Below are 16,121 nucleotides of genomic sequence, written 5' to 3'. Positions count from 1 at the left end.
CAACAAGAATAACTGGTATATTTAATGTTTCACTACTTTTGCACACAAGGGGTTAATCCACCATTTTGTTTTAGACCCATTCACACTAGTTCGTGGATCAGTGAACACCTGTGCTTGCTAACAGCACTTGGTAGTTGAACAGCAGTAGTATTCTATGTAAATTGGTGATTTTAAATCATGATGGTTACTGCGCTTTTATTTAACTGCTGACGCTCAAATACCAGTGCAAAGCAAAGGGTTGCTCCTTCATTACCATAACACTATTTGTGCGTGAATGTGCACCCAAATGTGCTAACAACCCTTAACAGTTTAAACAGTGAAAGTATAATCAGCTAGCAGATTTGCATCTTGATAGTCACTGCGGTTTTATTTATCTACTGTCGTTCAGGCACCTGAGCGAAGCAAACAGCTAACTTCATACATTAAACTCAAGTGACAGTCCTGCTAACAAGCAAACAGGTGCTCCATTAAATCAATCCAAATACACTGTGGATGGAATTCTAACACCTCACATAAGGACTTGTGGATCACCGATCCATATCTAGCCAAATCTCATAGCCTGCAAATTTCTATGACTTGATTCTTATTTACCCATGTCATGTATGCAGCAATTCAGTGCGACCTCATATGCCTCCAATGCGCATTTCGCATTCACAGCTTCATCAGGGAATGGCACAGAAGCTGATTCCACTGCCGTCATTCATATAGCCCGCCTCAGGTGTTATAACCAATGGTGGTGTGTTGTTAGACGCATGCGTGGTGATGTCCCATTATCCCCGCGGACTGCAGCCCCCCCTCCTGACGCCGCACAGGCGCTGTGACATCTGATGTGTCCAGCACGCATGCGACGCCGCCAGACAGTAGCAGCATCCACAGGGGGCAGGGGAGAGCACCAGGCACTCGTCCACCGCCACCAGGGTTTGCGGTAATTAACCCTTCATTGCAGAATTTAAATAAGTTACCAGTACATAAGTCATCTGAAGCCTATATGGAGTATGCGTTCTTTGCTATCATGCACTTATCTTCACTTATTCATTAGAAACATTATGCATTAAAGTACATATATACATATATACACACTCATACACGTACATACATGCATACACACACACACACACACATATATATATATATATATATAAATACACATGCACACATACACACCTATATATACCTGCTCCCCTATGCCAATGTGTGCCCATGGATGCACTGTATATAAATAATCATGTATCACCATCAATGCATTAGGAGCATATATAAAAAATTTTTTACAAACATGCAAACACAAATACATATGAATAAATATATGGCCCTATATTACCATTTAGCATGATGTTCAATATATTCATGTTGTTTGCTGCTTGTGGTTTCAAATGCTACAAACAAATCTAATTTTGTCCATAGGTATGAGGAGAAAGGGTTTGTATTTTTCAGTGATGTTGCGTCATATATGATGCGGCAGATGATGGAAAATTATTTTCATTAGATCATATATTGCTGTAAGAAAAAATATGTTAAAAAATATGATTAAAATCAAAAAAGAAATAAATAACACCAGACACTGTCAAATAATTTTGGCTGAGAGCAGTGGGGGCAAGAAAAGCCTCCCCAGAGATAATACATCATCCAATAACAGAAGCATAACTTTGCTCAAATCCGTCACACAGAGGGATCCCACCATGAATCAATGCCATATTAATTTATCACAGAAAAGAGGAGAAGCTGTTAGACTCATTGAGTCCCCTCGGTGCGAGGGTGCCCAGCATAGTGATCCACTTACATTCTTTTTGCGCTAGTATGCGCTTGACATCCCCTCCTCTAATACCAACCTGGACGTGCTCAATCCCCCTCACTTGGAAACTTTTTGGGTTACTTGCGTGTTCTAATTTAAAGTGACGGGGTATCGTCTTTAGCTCCTCCAGGTTGGTAATTGTTTGAGAAGCCAGGATGTCCCGGACATGCTCCCGTGTTCTCACCTTAAGCTGCCTGGACGTAAGTCCAACATATACCTTATTGCATCCGCACGTCGCATAGTATATCACCTGCGTTGTGTTGCAAGTGATATATTGGCGAATTTCAAACATGCGGGTGCCATCCGTTGAGCTGAAATTCTTTGCTCTGCATATGTTGGGGCACGCCACACATTCTCCACACGGATAGCATCCCCAGATTGGTGATCTCAATCCAAAATATATCTTTTTCTCCGGGACATAGTGGCTTCTGACCAATAGATCCTTGAGGTTTTTGCTTCTTCGCGATGTCATTTGTGGATATTCTGCAAGATGTTTTGCCAGGGCTGGTTCGGTTTTCAATATCGACCAGTGCTTCTGCAGAATTTCCCTTAATTCTCCCCACTGAGCATTGAAGGTCGATATAAACCTTACCGTCTCTTCTACTTTCTTCTCCTGACTATTGGTCAGAAGCCACTATGTCCCGGAGAAAAAGATATATTTTGGATTGAGATCACCAATCTGGGGATGCTATCCGTGTGGAGAATGTGTGGCGTGCCCCAACATATGCAGAGCAAAGAATTTCAGCTCAACGGATGGCACCCGCATGTTTGAAATTCGCCAATATATCACTTGCAACACAACGCAGGTGATATACTATGCGACGTGCGGATGCAATAAGGTATATGTTGGACTTACGTCCAGGCAGCTTAAGGTGAGAACACGGGAGCATGTCCGGGACATCCTGGCTTCTCAAACAATTACCAACCTGGAGGAGCTAAAGACGATACCCCGTCACTTTAAATTAGAACACGCAAGTAACCCAAAAAGTTTCCAAGTGAGGGGGATTGAGCACGTCCAGGTTGGTATTAGAGGAGGGGATGTCAAGCGCATACTAGCGCAAAAAGAATGTAAGTGGATCACTATGCTGGGCACCCTCGCACCGAGGGGACTCAATGAGTCTAACAGCTTCTCCTCTTTTCTGTGATAAATTAATATGGCATTGATTCATGGTGGGATCCCTCTGTGTGACGGATTTGAGCAAAGTTATGCTTCTGTTATTGGATGATGTATTATCTCTGGGGAGGCTTTTCTTGCCCCCACTGCTCTCAGCCAAAATTATTTGACAGTGTCTGGTGTTATTTATTTCTTTTTTGATTTTAATCATATTTTTTAACATATTTTTTCTTACAGCAATATATGATCTAATGAAAATAATTTTCCATCATCTGCCGCATCATATATGACGCAACATCACTGAAAAATACAAACCCTTTCTCCTCATACCTATGGACAAAATTAGATTTGTTTGTAGCATTTGAAACCACAAGCAGCAAACAACATGAATATATTGAACATCATGCTAAATGGTAATATAGGGCCATATATTTATTCATATGTATTTGTGTTTGCATGTTTGTAAAAAATTTTTTATATATGCTCCTAATGCATTGATGGTGATACATGATTATTTATATACAGTGCATCCATGGGCACACATTGGCATAGGGGAGCAGGTATATATAGGTGTGTATGTGTGCATGTGTATTTATATATATATATATATATATATGTGTGTGTGTGTGTGTGTATGCATGTATGTACGTGTATGAGTGTGTATATATGTATATATGTACTTTAATGCATAATGTTTCTAATGAATAAGTGAAGATAAGTGCATGATAGCAAAGAACGCATACTCCATATAGGCTTCAGATGACTTATGTACTGGTAACTTATTTAAATTCTGCAATGAAGGGTTAATTACCGCAAACCCTGGTGGCGGTGGACGAGTGCCTGGTGCTCTCCCCTGCCCCCTGTGGATGCTGCTACTGTCTGGCGGCGTCGCATGCGTGCTGGACACATCAGATGTCACAGCGCCTGTGCGGCGTCAGGAGGGGGGGCTGCAGTCCGCGGGGATAATGGGACATCACCACGCATGCGTCTAACAACACACCACCATTGGTTATAACACCTGAGGCGGGCTATATGAATGACGGCAGTGGAATCAGCTTCTGTGCCATTCCCTGATGAAGCTGTGAATGCGAAATGCGCATTGGAGGCATATGAGGTCGCACTGAATTGCTGCATACATGACATGGGTAAATAAGAATCAAGTCATAGAAATTTGCAGGCTATGAGATTTGGCTAGATATGGATCGGTGATCCACAAGTCCTTATGTGAGGTGTTAGAATTCCATCCACAGTGTATTTGGATTGATTTAATGGAGCACCTGTTTGCTTGTTAGCAGGACTGTCACTTGAGTTTAATGTATGAAGTTAGCTGTTTGCTTCGCTCAGGTGCCTGAACGACAGTAGATAAATAAAACCGCAGTGACTATCAAGATGCAAATCTGCTAGCTGATTATACTTTCACTGTTTAAACTGTTAAGGGTTGTTAGCACATTTGGGTGCACATTCACGCACAAATAGTGTTATGGTAATGAAGGAGCAACCCTTTGCTTTGCACTGGTATTTGAGCGTCAGCAGTTAAATAAAAGCGCAGTAACCATCATGATTTAAAATCACCAATTTACATAGAATACTACTGCTGTTCAACTACCAAGTGCTGTTAGCAAGCACAGGTGTTCACTGATCCACGAACTAGTGTGAATGGGTCTAAAACAAAATGGTGGATTAACCCCTTGTGTGCAAAAGTAGTGAAACATTAAATATACCAGTTATTCTTGTTGCACGTTAATGACTTAAATAGCCTTTATTGTAATTAACATAACTGGAAGCCTGGAAATTCACAATACATGTTGAGAATTAAATTAAAAATTATGGGATTTGCTTGATTCAATGGGAATTTTTTCTGCAGCATAATGTGTGAACCTGTCTTTTCTTGGACCATGACTCATTGTTTGAGATCTTACATGTGCTTTTTTATGATGGTTGTAAATTGCTCTTTTGATTCTTAATAAAAACATACTTTTTGATATTTGCAAAAAAATATATGGTTGCATTCAAGACTCCCTCTTTTTTCTTTGTGTTCAATGTTATTGTTTGAGTCTGCAATATAAGTTTTAAATAATGAAAATCTGGAAGTGGTTTTTCTATGTACTAATAGGGGCAGTATTATAGTAGATATATTCTTGTACATATGGGCAGTATTATAGTAGTTATATTCTTGTACATAGGAGCAGTATTATAGTAGTTATATTCTTGTACATAGGGGAAGTATTATAGAAATTACATTCTTATACATAGGAGCAGTAATATAGTAGTTATATTCTTGTACATATGGGCAGTATTATTGTAGTTATATTATTGTACATAGAGGGCAGTATTATAGAAGTTATATTCTTATACATAGAGGGCAGTATTATAGTAGTTATATTCTTGTACATAGGGGGCAGTATTATAGTAGTTATATTCTTGTATATAGGGGCAGTATTATAGTAGTTATATTCCTGTACATAGGGGCAGTATTATAGTAGTTATATTCTTGTACATAGGAGCAGTATTATAGCAGTTATATTCTTGTTCATAGGAGCAGTATTATAGTAGTTATATTCTTGTATATAGGGGCAGTATTATAGTAGTTATATTCCTGTACATAGGGGCAGTATTATAGTAGTTATATTCTTATACATAGAGGGCAGTATTATAGTAGATATATTCTTGTACATATGGGCAGTATTATAGTAGTTATATTCTTGTACATAGGAGCAGTATTATAGTAGTTATATTCTTATACATAGGGGAAGTATTATAGCAATTACATTCTTATACATAGAGGGCAGTATTATAGTTATATTCTTGTACATAGGGGGCAGTATTATAGTAGTTATATTCTTGTATATAGGAGCAGTATTATAGTAGTTATATTCTTGTATATAGGGGCAGTATTATAGTAGTTATATTCTTATACATAGAGGGCAGTATTATAGTAGTTATATTCTTGTACATATGGGCAGTATTATAGTAGTTATATTCTTGTACATAGGAGCAGTATTATAACAGTTATATTCTTGTACATAGGGGGCAGTATTATAGTAGTAATATTCTTGTATATAGGGGCAGTATTATAGTAGTTATATTCTTGTATATAGGGGCAGTATTATAGTAGTTATATTCTTGTACATAGGAGCAGTATTATAGTAGTTATATTCTTGTATATAGGGGCAGTATTATAGTAGTTATATTCCTGTACATAGGGGCAGTATTATAGTAGTTATATTCTTGTACATAGGGGGCAGTATTATTGTAGTTATATTCTTGTACATAGGGGGCAGTATTATAGTAGTTATATTCTTGTACATAGAGGGCAGTATTATAGTAGATATATTCTTGTACATAGGGGCAGTATTATAGTAGTTATATTCTTGTTCATAGGAGCAGTATTATAGTAGTTATATTCCTGTACATAGGGGCAGTATTATAGTAGTTATATTCCTGTACATAGGGGCAGTATTATAGTAGTTATATTCTTGTACATAGGGGCAGTATTATAGTAGTTATACTCTTGTACATAAGGGCAGTATTATAGCAGTTATATTCTTGTACATAAGAGCAGTATTATAGTAGTTATATTCTTGTACATAGGGGCAGTATTATAGTAGTTATATTCTTATACATAGGGGAAGTATTATAGTAGATATATTCTTGTACATATGGGCAGTATTATTGTAGTTATATTCTTGTACATAGGGGGCAGTATTATAGTAGTTATATTCTTGTACATTGTGGCAGTATTATAGTAGATATATTCTTGTACATATGGGCAGTATTATAGTAGTTATATTCTTGTACATTGTGGCAGTATTATAGTAGATATATTCTTGTACATATGGGCAGTATTATTGTAGTTATATTCTTGTACATAGGGGGCAGTATTATAGTAGTTATATTCTTGTACATTGTGGCAGTATTATAGTAGATATATTCTTGTACATATGGGCAGTATTATAGTAGTTATATTCTTGTACATAGGATCAGTATTATAGTAGATATATTCTTGTATATATGGGCAGTATTATTGTAGTTATATTCTTGTACATAGGGGGCAGTATTATAGTAGTTATATTCTTATACATAGGGGAAGTATTATAGTAATTATATTCTTATACATAGAGGGCAGTATTATAGTAGATATATTCTTGTACATATGGGCAGTATTATTGTAGTTACATTCTTGTACATAGGGGACAGTATTATAGTAGTTATATTCTTATACATAGAGGGCAGTATTATAGTAGATATATTCTTGTACATAGGGGCAGTATTATAGTAGTTATATTCTTGTTCATAGGAGCAGTATTATAGTAGTTATATTCTTGTATATAGGGGCAGTATTATAGTAGTTATATTCTTGTACATAGGAGCAGTATTATAGTAGTTATATTCCTGTACATAGGGGGCAGTATTATAGTAGTTATATTCCTGTACATAGGGGCAGTTTTATAGTAGTTATATTCTTGTACATAGGAGCAGTATTATAGTAGTTATATTCTTATACATAGAGGGCAGTATTATAGTAGATATATTCCTGTACATAGGGGCAGTATTATAGTAGTTATATTCTTGTACATAGGGGCAGTATTATAGTAGTTATATTCCTGTATATAGGGGCAGTATTATAGTAGTTATACTCTTGTACATAGGGGCAGTATTATAGTAGTTATACTCTTGTACATAGGGGCAGTATTATAGTAGTTATATTCTTGTACATAAGAGCAGTATTATAGTAGTTATATTCTTGTACATTGGGGCAGTATTATAGTAGTTATATTCTTGTACATAGGGGCAGTATTATAGTAGTTATATTCTTGTTCATAGGGGCAGTATTATAGTAGTTATATTCTTGTACATAGGGGCAGTATTATAGTAGTTATATTCTTATACATAGGGGAAGTATTATAGTAATTATATTCTTATACATAGAGGGCAGTATTATAGTAGATATATTCTTGTACATATGGGCAGTATTATTGTAGTTATATTCTTGTACATAGGGGGCAGTATTATAGTAGTTATATTCTTATACATAGAGGGCAGTATTATAGTAGATATATTCTTGTACATATGGGCAGTATTATAGTAGTTATATTCTTGTTCATAGGAGCAGTATTATAGTAGTTATATTCTTGTATATAGGGGCAGTATTATAGTAGTTATATTCCTGTACATAGGGGCAGTATTATAGTAGTTATATTCTTGTACATAGGGGCAGTATTATAGTAGTTATACTCTTGTACATAGGGGCAGTATTATAGTAGTTATACTCTTGTACATAGGAGCAGTATTATAGTAGTTATATTCTTGTTCATAGGGGCAGTATTATAGTAGTTATATTCTTGTACATAGGGGCAGTATTATAGTAGGTATATTCTTGTTCATAGGGGCAGTATTATAGTAGTTATATTCTTGTACATAGGGGCAGTATTATAGTAGGTATATTATTGTACATAGTGGCAGTATTATAGTAGTTGTTCATAGGGGCAGTATTATAGGAGTTGCATTCTTGTACATAGCAGCAGTATTATAGCAGTTATATTCTTGTACATATGGGCAGTATTATTGTAGTTATATTCTTGTACATATGGGCAGTATTATAGTAGTTATATTCTTGTACATAGGAGCAGTATTATAGCAGTTATATTCTTGTTCATAGGAGCAGTATTATAGTAGTTATATTCTTGTATATAGGGGCAGTATTATAGTAGTTATATTCTTGTACATAGGGGCAGTATTATAGTAGTTATGCTCTTGTACATAGGGGCAGTATTATAGTAGTTATACTCTTGTACATAGGAGCAGTATTATAGTAGTTATATTCTTGTACATAGGAGCAGTATTATAGTAGTTATATTCTTGTACATAGGAGCAGTATTATAGTAGTTATATTCCTGTACATAGGAGCAGTATTATAGTAGTTATATTCTTGTACATAGGAGCAGTATTATAGTAGTTATATTCTTGTTCATAGGGGCAGTATTATAGTAGTTATATTCTTGTACATAGGGGCAGTATTATAGTAGGTATATTATTGTACATAGTGGCAGTATTATAGTAGTTGTTCATAGGGGCAGTATTATAGGAGTTGCATTCTTGTACATAGGAGCAGTATTATAGCAGTTATATTCTTGTACATTGGCGCAGTATTATAGGAGTTGTATTCTTGTACATTGGGGCAGTATTATAGGAGTTGTATTCTTGTACATTGGGGCAGTATTATAGGAGTTGTATTCTTGTACATTGGGGCAGTATTATAGGAGTTGTATTCTTTTACATTGGGGCACTATTATAGGAGATATATTCACGTCCCTAGCATTGCTTTGGGTGCTTTTTTTTACAATGACCTATAGGAAGTTGATGTAAAAGAAAGGCCATAAGGGCACTTGCATTTTGAGCTTGGCATGAGAGCATTCTCATAATTTGCCCTTACACATGTTTAAGGTTACATAATCACTAATCGTTTCTAACCTTTATTCATGCTCAGATGAAAGGTCCTGTTTAGAGGAGATGTATCATTTTATGAGAATAATTATACTGTAAATTCCGTTTTCAGGCTGTTGTTTTATATTACAGCATATGCGGCTAGCCCAACGCTTTTTAATTAAAAATCCAATCATTATGCACTGCTGGGGGCAATAGGAACAAAGGGGATAGACAAAGCGGGGGAGGGGTGATCTGTACCAGCTTGTTATCAGTGGTGGTCCACAATTCTGCGAGATGACTGCTCAGGATCTGGCATTCGCTGCGGAAAGTCTCCCCGACTGTACATCTGTGAGGACAGAATAGGAAATGTTTCAGAATTTTGATCTTTAAAAAACGTATCCTTGATCTCAATATTTTCAGACATTTTAATGGTAATTTTTGGCTAAATCCCTGCACTCTGGATAAAGGGGAAATACTATTCAGTAAAATTCCATTAATCTGGCACCTAATTGTCTAAAAATCCTTATAATTCAGCACAAGGTAAAAACAATCCCAGGTTAGTTATAGCAGGAATGTTCCTGATCACTGAGTCTGGGAGCGGCGTGTACATTTCGGAGCGCTGCGGTCGATTCTTTAGTGTCAGACCCGGCATGTCAAGTTTATTGTGTTTTCAAGATCTCTGCTTGCTGTCAGTAAGTGATAACATGCTTATTTACATTCAGAGGCGGTAAACCTTGTCTACAGGTGAAGTTTTTGCAGCAGTTTTTTTCTGCTTTTCTGCAGAAAAGAAGTTTTGTTTTTTACAGTCCCAGCAATAGCTATGAAATTTCAGAAATCCGTTCTTATTTGCAGGGCTTATTACCCACTAAAATTACTGAGAAACAGCAAAAGTGTTGCACAAACGCAGTCTAAGGCCATTTTTCACTGACGTGTTAAAAAAGCCTATGTCCCTCCAAATGCCGTGATTCACGGCACACGTGGGTTGTCCATGTGCAATCCGTGATCCATACTCCATGATTGCACATAGACGTATACTCACCTTTCCCGTTCCTGGTGTCAGTGGTGCTGAATATCCAGCTCTGCAGCATCCGGCCGCCGCTGTCTCTCACCTCTGCAGCTACTTCCGGGTCGGCTCTGGCTGCATACATGAATATACATGCAGTAATGAGCTGGCAAGGAAGCAGCAGAGAGCAGAGGCAGAACACAGCGTCGCTGGAGACGGGTGAGTTGAAAATCTTTTTTTATTTTCAATGTACGTTTTTTTCTGGTATGTGTTTCACAATTTACACCATAGTGTGGTCCGTGGGACATCAGTGATGCCAGAAAAAAACAGACTTGTCTCCGTGCGGCAATCATGGACATACGTGTACGCCGCATGGAGACACGGTCAATGAAAAATCACTGATGTGTGAGCAGACCCACTGATTTTAATGGGTCTGGGTATGTCAGTGATTCTGGTATGTATAAAAACTATCACATACGTACCAGAATCACTGACGTGTGCAACAGGCCTAACATTTATGCTGTGTTTTTTGGGTGAATAACACCAATTTTATTAACATGTACTGATAGACAAATCATATATGTAAATCTACACCCAAACATTGTTACAAAAATGCAGCAAACACCAGCATTTTATATGCAGCGTTTTTACTGCCAAGGGTCAAGGTTATAACAAAAAGGAGACAGTTGCACTCTGCAGTGCTAAGATATATGGAACAATGAATATGGGAATATAGACATGCATTACTGCTAGGAAAAACATGTAAAAATTGAGATACTTAGCACACAAAAATGGCCAGTTTTATGTGAGCCCAACAGCCAAAGGCAAGGCGACCTCTTTTTGTTGGGTCCCTGCCTACTCTAATGCCTCTCTTTGGGTTAAAAAACTTACAATTTATGGGCGAACAGGAACCTGAAGAGTTAAACTCACCTGAGGCTGAAGAGTAGGAGTGCTCAATCAGAAGGCTGTTGGGCTCACATAAAACTGCCCATTTTTGAGTGCTAAGTATCTTAATTTTTACATGTTTTTCATATCAATAATGCATGTCTATATTCCCATATTCATTGTTACACATATCTGAGCACTACAGAGTGCAGCTGTCTCCTTTTTGTTACTATGTTTCATCTTCAGTTTGCACCTGTTCACATTAGAAGGTGGGATGTTTTTTTTCTTAGATTAAAGTGTGAAGGTTTTAGCTGCAGAAAGAAAAACAAAAAAAAAGTCAAAATCAACAGATGTGAACAAAGCTAGGCGAGGTTTGCTACTTTGTGTCTCTGAAATATAAGCTGTCCTGACTGATTTTGCCTGCACTCATACATTGTATCACTATCAGGAGGCTGATGACTTTATCTTCCAGATGTCTGTCTAGTCTGGATACAACTGTGACCAACTCTCATGGGTAAGTAATAATAATAATCATTTTTATTTATATAGCTCCAACATATTCCGCAGCGCTTTACAATTCAGAGGGGAAGTGTACAGACGACATGAGACAATTCAAAATAACAAAATTCAGATACCAAGAGGAGTGAGGGCCGTGCTCGTAAGCTACAGTCTATGAGGAGCATCAGGGCTAGAATATATAGGCAATTAAAGGGGTTGTCTACGTATCCCCAGTCCTGTGGGACAACCTCTGTAATCTTCCTATTCAATGCCAGAAAAAAAAGAGATCAAGACAATGATTTGCGATTTTTACATAGGTAGAAAAAAGACCTAGGTCCATCTAGGTCCCCCTCCTCCACCAGTTCTACATTTTGTCCCTAAGTCATTTATAACTAACAATGTTGTGTAGTGAGGAAATCATCCAGCCCTGATATAAAAGCTGTTATAGTATCTGCCATTACTACCTCTTGTGGTCGGCATTCCACAGTCTGACTGCTCTAACTGTAAAGAACCCTTTCCTTTTTAGCTTCCGGAATCGCTTTTCTTCCACTCGCAGTGAGTGCCCCCTGGTCCTTAGTATTGTCTATGGGAGAAATAAGTCATGTGCCAGTCCTTTATATTGACCACACATGTATTTATACATATAAATGAGATCTCCTCTGAGACAGCTTTTTTTCTAAGCTATACATACCTAACTTTTCCACCTCTCATCATACGGGCGGCCTCCATTCCTCATCATACGGGCAGCCTCCATTACTCATCATACGGGCGGCCTCCATTCCTCATCATACAGGCGGCCTCCATTCCTCATCATACGGGCGGCCTCCATTATTCATCATACGGGCGGCCTCCATTCCTCATCATACAGGCGGCCTCCATTCCTCATCATACGGGCGGCCTCCATTATTCATCATACGGGCGACCTCCATTCCTCATCATACGGGCGGCCTCCATTCCTCATCATACGGGCGGCCTCCATTCCTCATCATACAGGCGGCCTCCATTCCTCATCATACGGGCGGCCTCCATTCCTCATCATACGGGCGGCCTCCATTATTCATCATACGGGCGGCCTCCATTCCTCATCATACGGACGGCCTCCATTCCTCATCATACGGGCGGCCTCCATTCCTTGTAATAGTCTAGTTGCCGCCTTTGAACTGACTCTAATTTCTGAATGTCCTTTTTAAAATGTGAAGCCCAAAACTGGATCCCATATTCCAGATGTGGCCTTACAAGTAATTTATAGAGGGGGGGGGGGAAGGTAACAATACGTTGGAATCACGGGATTTAATTTTTTCATTCTACTGGTGTCATTATGATAAATCTAGAAGTACTCTGACTGCTGAGCTACTGTAACCCTGCCCACACCACTGATGTGTATACTGTGCATAGGCAGAAAGTTGCTAATCAATGACAGGGGTGAGGTTTCACAAAACAGCAGGTCTAGGAGGCATAAGGATGCTAGTGCTGTAGTGATAATCTCCAGCTGATAAAACACTGATTTTATTGCAACAGCAAAACACATCCTAGTAAGTGACACATCGCTGGAATCAGGATCTCTGCTCCTATATTATGCTGATTATATGAAATAAATATTCCCTTTAAAGCGGCATGTTTATCCACTGGTTATGTCTGACATGGGTAGCATGTACGTGAGTGGCTCCTTGCTGACTGTGCATAGAAGGGACACTGTTTTTGGATGTAAACGGCCATGTTTTTAGATGCCATAAGCTCTTTATTAAAGTACTAGCTGTACTACCTGGCTTCGACCGGGTTAATAACTGTTGTTAACAAAATAGAATGTATCAACATTCCCAGGATAGTAACTGTCTCTCTGTTTCTCTCCCATTCTCTGTCTGTCTCCCCCTCTGTATATATCTCTGTCTCTCTCTCTATCACTTTGTCTGTCTGTCTCTTTCCCTGTCTGTCTCTGACTGTCTCTTTCTCCGTCTGTCTCAATCTCTTTCCCTGTCTATCTATCTATCTCTGTCACTTTCCCTGTCTATCTCTTTCCCTGTCTGTCTCTTTCCCTGTCTGTCTCTTTCCCTGTCTGTCTCTTTCCCTGTCTCTTTCCCTGTGTTTCTTTCCCTGTGTCTCTTTCCCTGTGTCTCTTTCCCTGTGTCTCTTTCCCTGTGTCTGTCACTTTCCCTCTCTTTCCCTGTCTGTCTGTCTCTTTGTCTGTGTCTGTCGCTTTACCTGTCTGTGTCTGTCTCTTAACCTGTCTCTCTCTTTCCCTCTCTTTCCCTGTCTGTCTCTTTCCCTATCAGTCTGTCTCTTTGTCTGTGTCTGTCTCTTTGTCTGCCTCTTTCCCTGTCTGTGTCTGTCTCTTTCCCTGGCTACATTGTGACACGCCAACATTCCATATAAGGGCGTGGCTGCGCATTCTTCTGAAGTTCTGGCTGCACTGTGGCTCCCAGCTCCATTCGCTTTAATGGAGGCAGGTTTTTTGGCGAATAACTGTATAGCGCGGGGTTAAAATTTCCCCTCAAAACATAGCCTATGACGCTCTCGGGGTCCAGAAGTGTGAGTGTGCAAAATTTTGTGGCTGTAGCTGCGACGGTACGGATGCCAATCCCGGACATACACACACACACACACACACACACACACACACACACACATACATACACACACATATTTAGCTTTATATATTAGATTAATTCAGCTGATACACTGTACACCACACAGTACATCACATTTATGTGTACATAGTGCCCAAATCGCCTGATGGCATATTCCCTTACACTGTTATAATCAGGACAGATGAAAAGAGAAGCATAAACACTGGTTTTGGGCCATTTTTTTTGCATTTGATGTTATGTAGAAACCTTATGACATGTAGTTTGGCCGTAAGCCCCATTGCGCTCGCTGTGTAGTGATCAATGGACGCACAGCTGTGGAGAACAATGCAGTGCGGCGCCGGCTCTGACATTGCACAGTTTTTCGTGTCATCTGTTCTTACTTCTTCATAACAGCACAGATATGTAGCAGCTTCATCACCGCGGCCGATTACTGGAAGGGACCCAAGATTTATTTGCAATAAAATGATCAAATCAATTTATATAAAGAAAACCCTTTATTTCCAGTCCTGCTCCTCGCAGGAAGCTAATTGCAGTTAAATGACTATTATTACAATCATCCGCTATTTATGGACGGCCAGCGGCTGCTTATAAGGAGCATTACAGACACCTGTACTTTGCAAATGGTTTCTATTACAAAAAAAAAACATCCGTTTTGTGTACACAGCTCCTCTGCACCTGCATTCATGCTCTCCTTCATTTTGAAAAAACAATAGTGAAATGGTCACTGTGAGGGGAAGGGGGGGGAGGGAGACCTGATGAAGGGTAAAGACTAAGCTAAGTCGCTGTCAGGGTGCAAGAAGCTGAGATATGGGGCACTGTTTGATCGCCACACTGTGCAGCTGTTTCTGTCTTCAGACTGCCAGTGATATAGGGCAATTTTTTTGCAATTGGGTTGCAATAAAAAACTGGGTGCTCTGTACTCGTAACTAGTGATGAGCGGGCACTACCATGCTCAGGTGCTCAGTACTCGTAACTAGTGATGAGCGGGCTCTACCATGCTCAGGTGCTCAGTACTCGTAACTAGTGATGAGCGGGCACTACCATGCTCAGGTGCTCAGTACTGGTAACTAGTGATGAGCGGGCACTACCATGCTCGGGTGCTCAGTACTGGTAACTAGTGATGAGCGGGCACTACCATGCTCGGGTGCTCAGTACTGGTAACTAGTGATGAGCGGGCACTACCATGCTCGGGTGCTCAGTACTGGTAACTAGTGATGAGCGGGCACTACCATGCTCGGGTGCTCAGTACTCGTAACTAGTGATACCATGCTCGGGTGCTCAGTACTCGTAACTAGTGATGAGCGGGCACTACCATGCTCAGGTGCTGAGTACTGGTAACTAGTGATGAGCGGGCACTACCATGCTCGGGTGCTCAGTACTCGTAACTAGTGATGAGCGGGCACTACCATGCTCAGGTGCTCAGTACTCGTAACTAGTGATACCATGCTCGGGTGCTCAGTACTTGTAACTAGTGATACCATGCTCGGGTGCTCAGTACTCGTAACTAGTGATACCATGCTCGGGTGCTCAGTACTTGTAACTAGTGATGAGCGGGCACTACCATGCTCGGGTGCTCTGTACTCGTAACTAGTGATGAGCGGGCACTACCATGCTTGGGTGCTCAGTACTGGTAACTAGTGATGAGCGGGCACTACCATGCTCGGGTGCTCAGTACTCGTAACTAGTGATACCATGCTCGGGTGCTCAGTACTTGTAACTAGTGATGAGCGGGCACTACCATGCTCGGGTGCTCAGTACTCGTAACTAGTGATGAGCGGGCACTACCATGCTCGGGTGCTCTGTACTCGTAACTAGTGA

General features: G+C 39.6%; 1 protein-coding gene across 1 annotated transcript in view; it reads right to left on the bottom strand.

The window, feature by feature from the left end:
• KANK4 (KN motif and ankyrin repeat domains 4) overlaps positions 1-16,121 on the bottom strand; it is a 202,913-nt gene that overhangs the window by 26,071 nt on the left and 160,721 nt on the right. Inside the window, 1 exon segment of the mRNA XM_075320377.1 lies at positions 9,591-9,678. Coding sequence (XP_075176492.1) covers positions 9,591-9,678 — 88 coding nt within the window.

Source organism: Anomaloglossus baeobatrachus, chromosome 8 (genome assembly GCF_048569485.1).
Source record: "Anomaloglossus baeobatrachus isolate aAnoBae1 chromosome 8, aAnoBae1.hap1, whole genome shotgun sequence".
Lineage (NCBI taxonomy): Eukaryota > Metazoa > Chordata > Amphibia > Anura > Aromobatidae > Anomaloglossus > Anomaloglossus baeobatrachus.
This window is presented reverse-complemented; position numbering and strand designations above follow the sequence as displayed.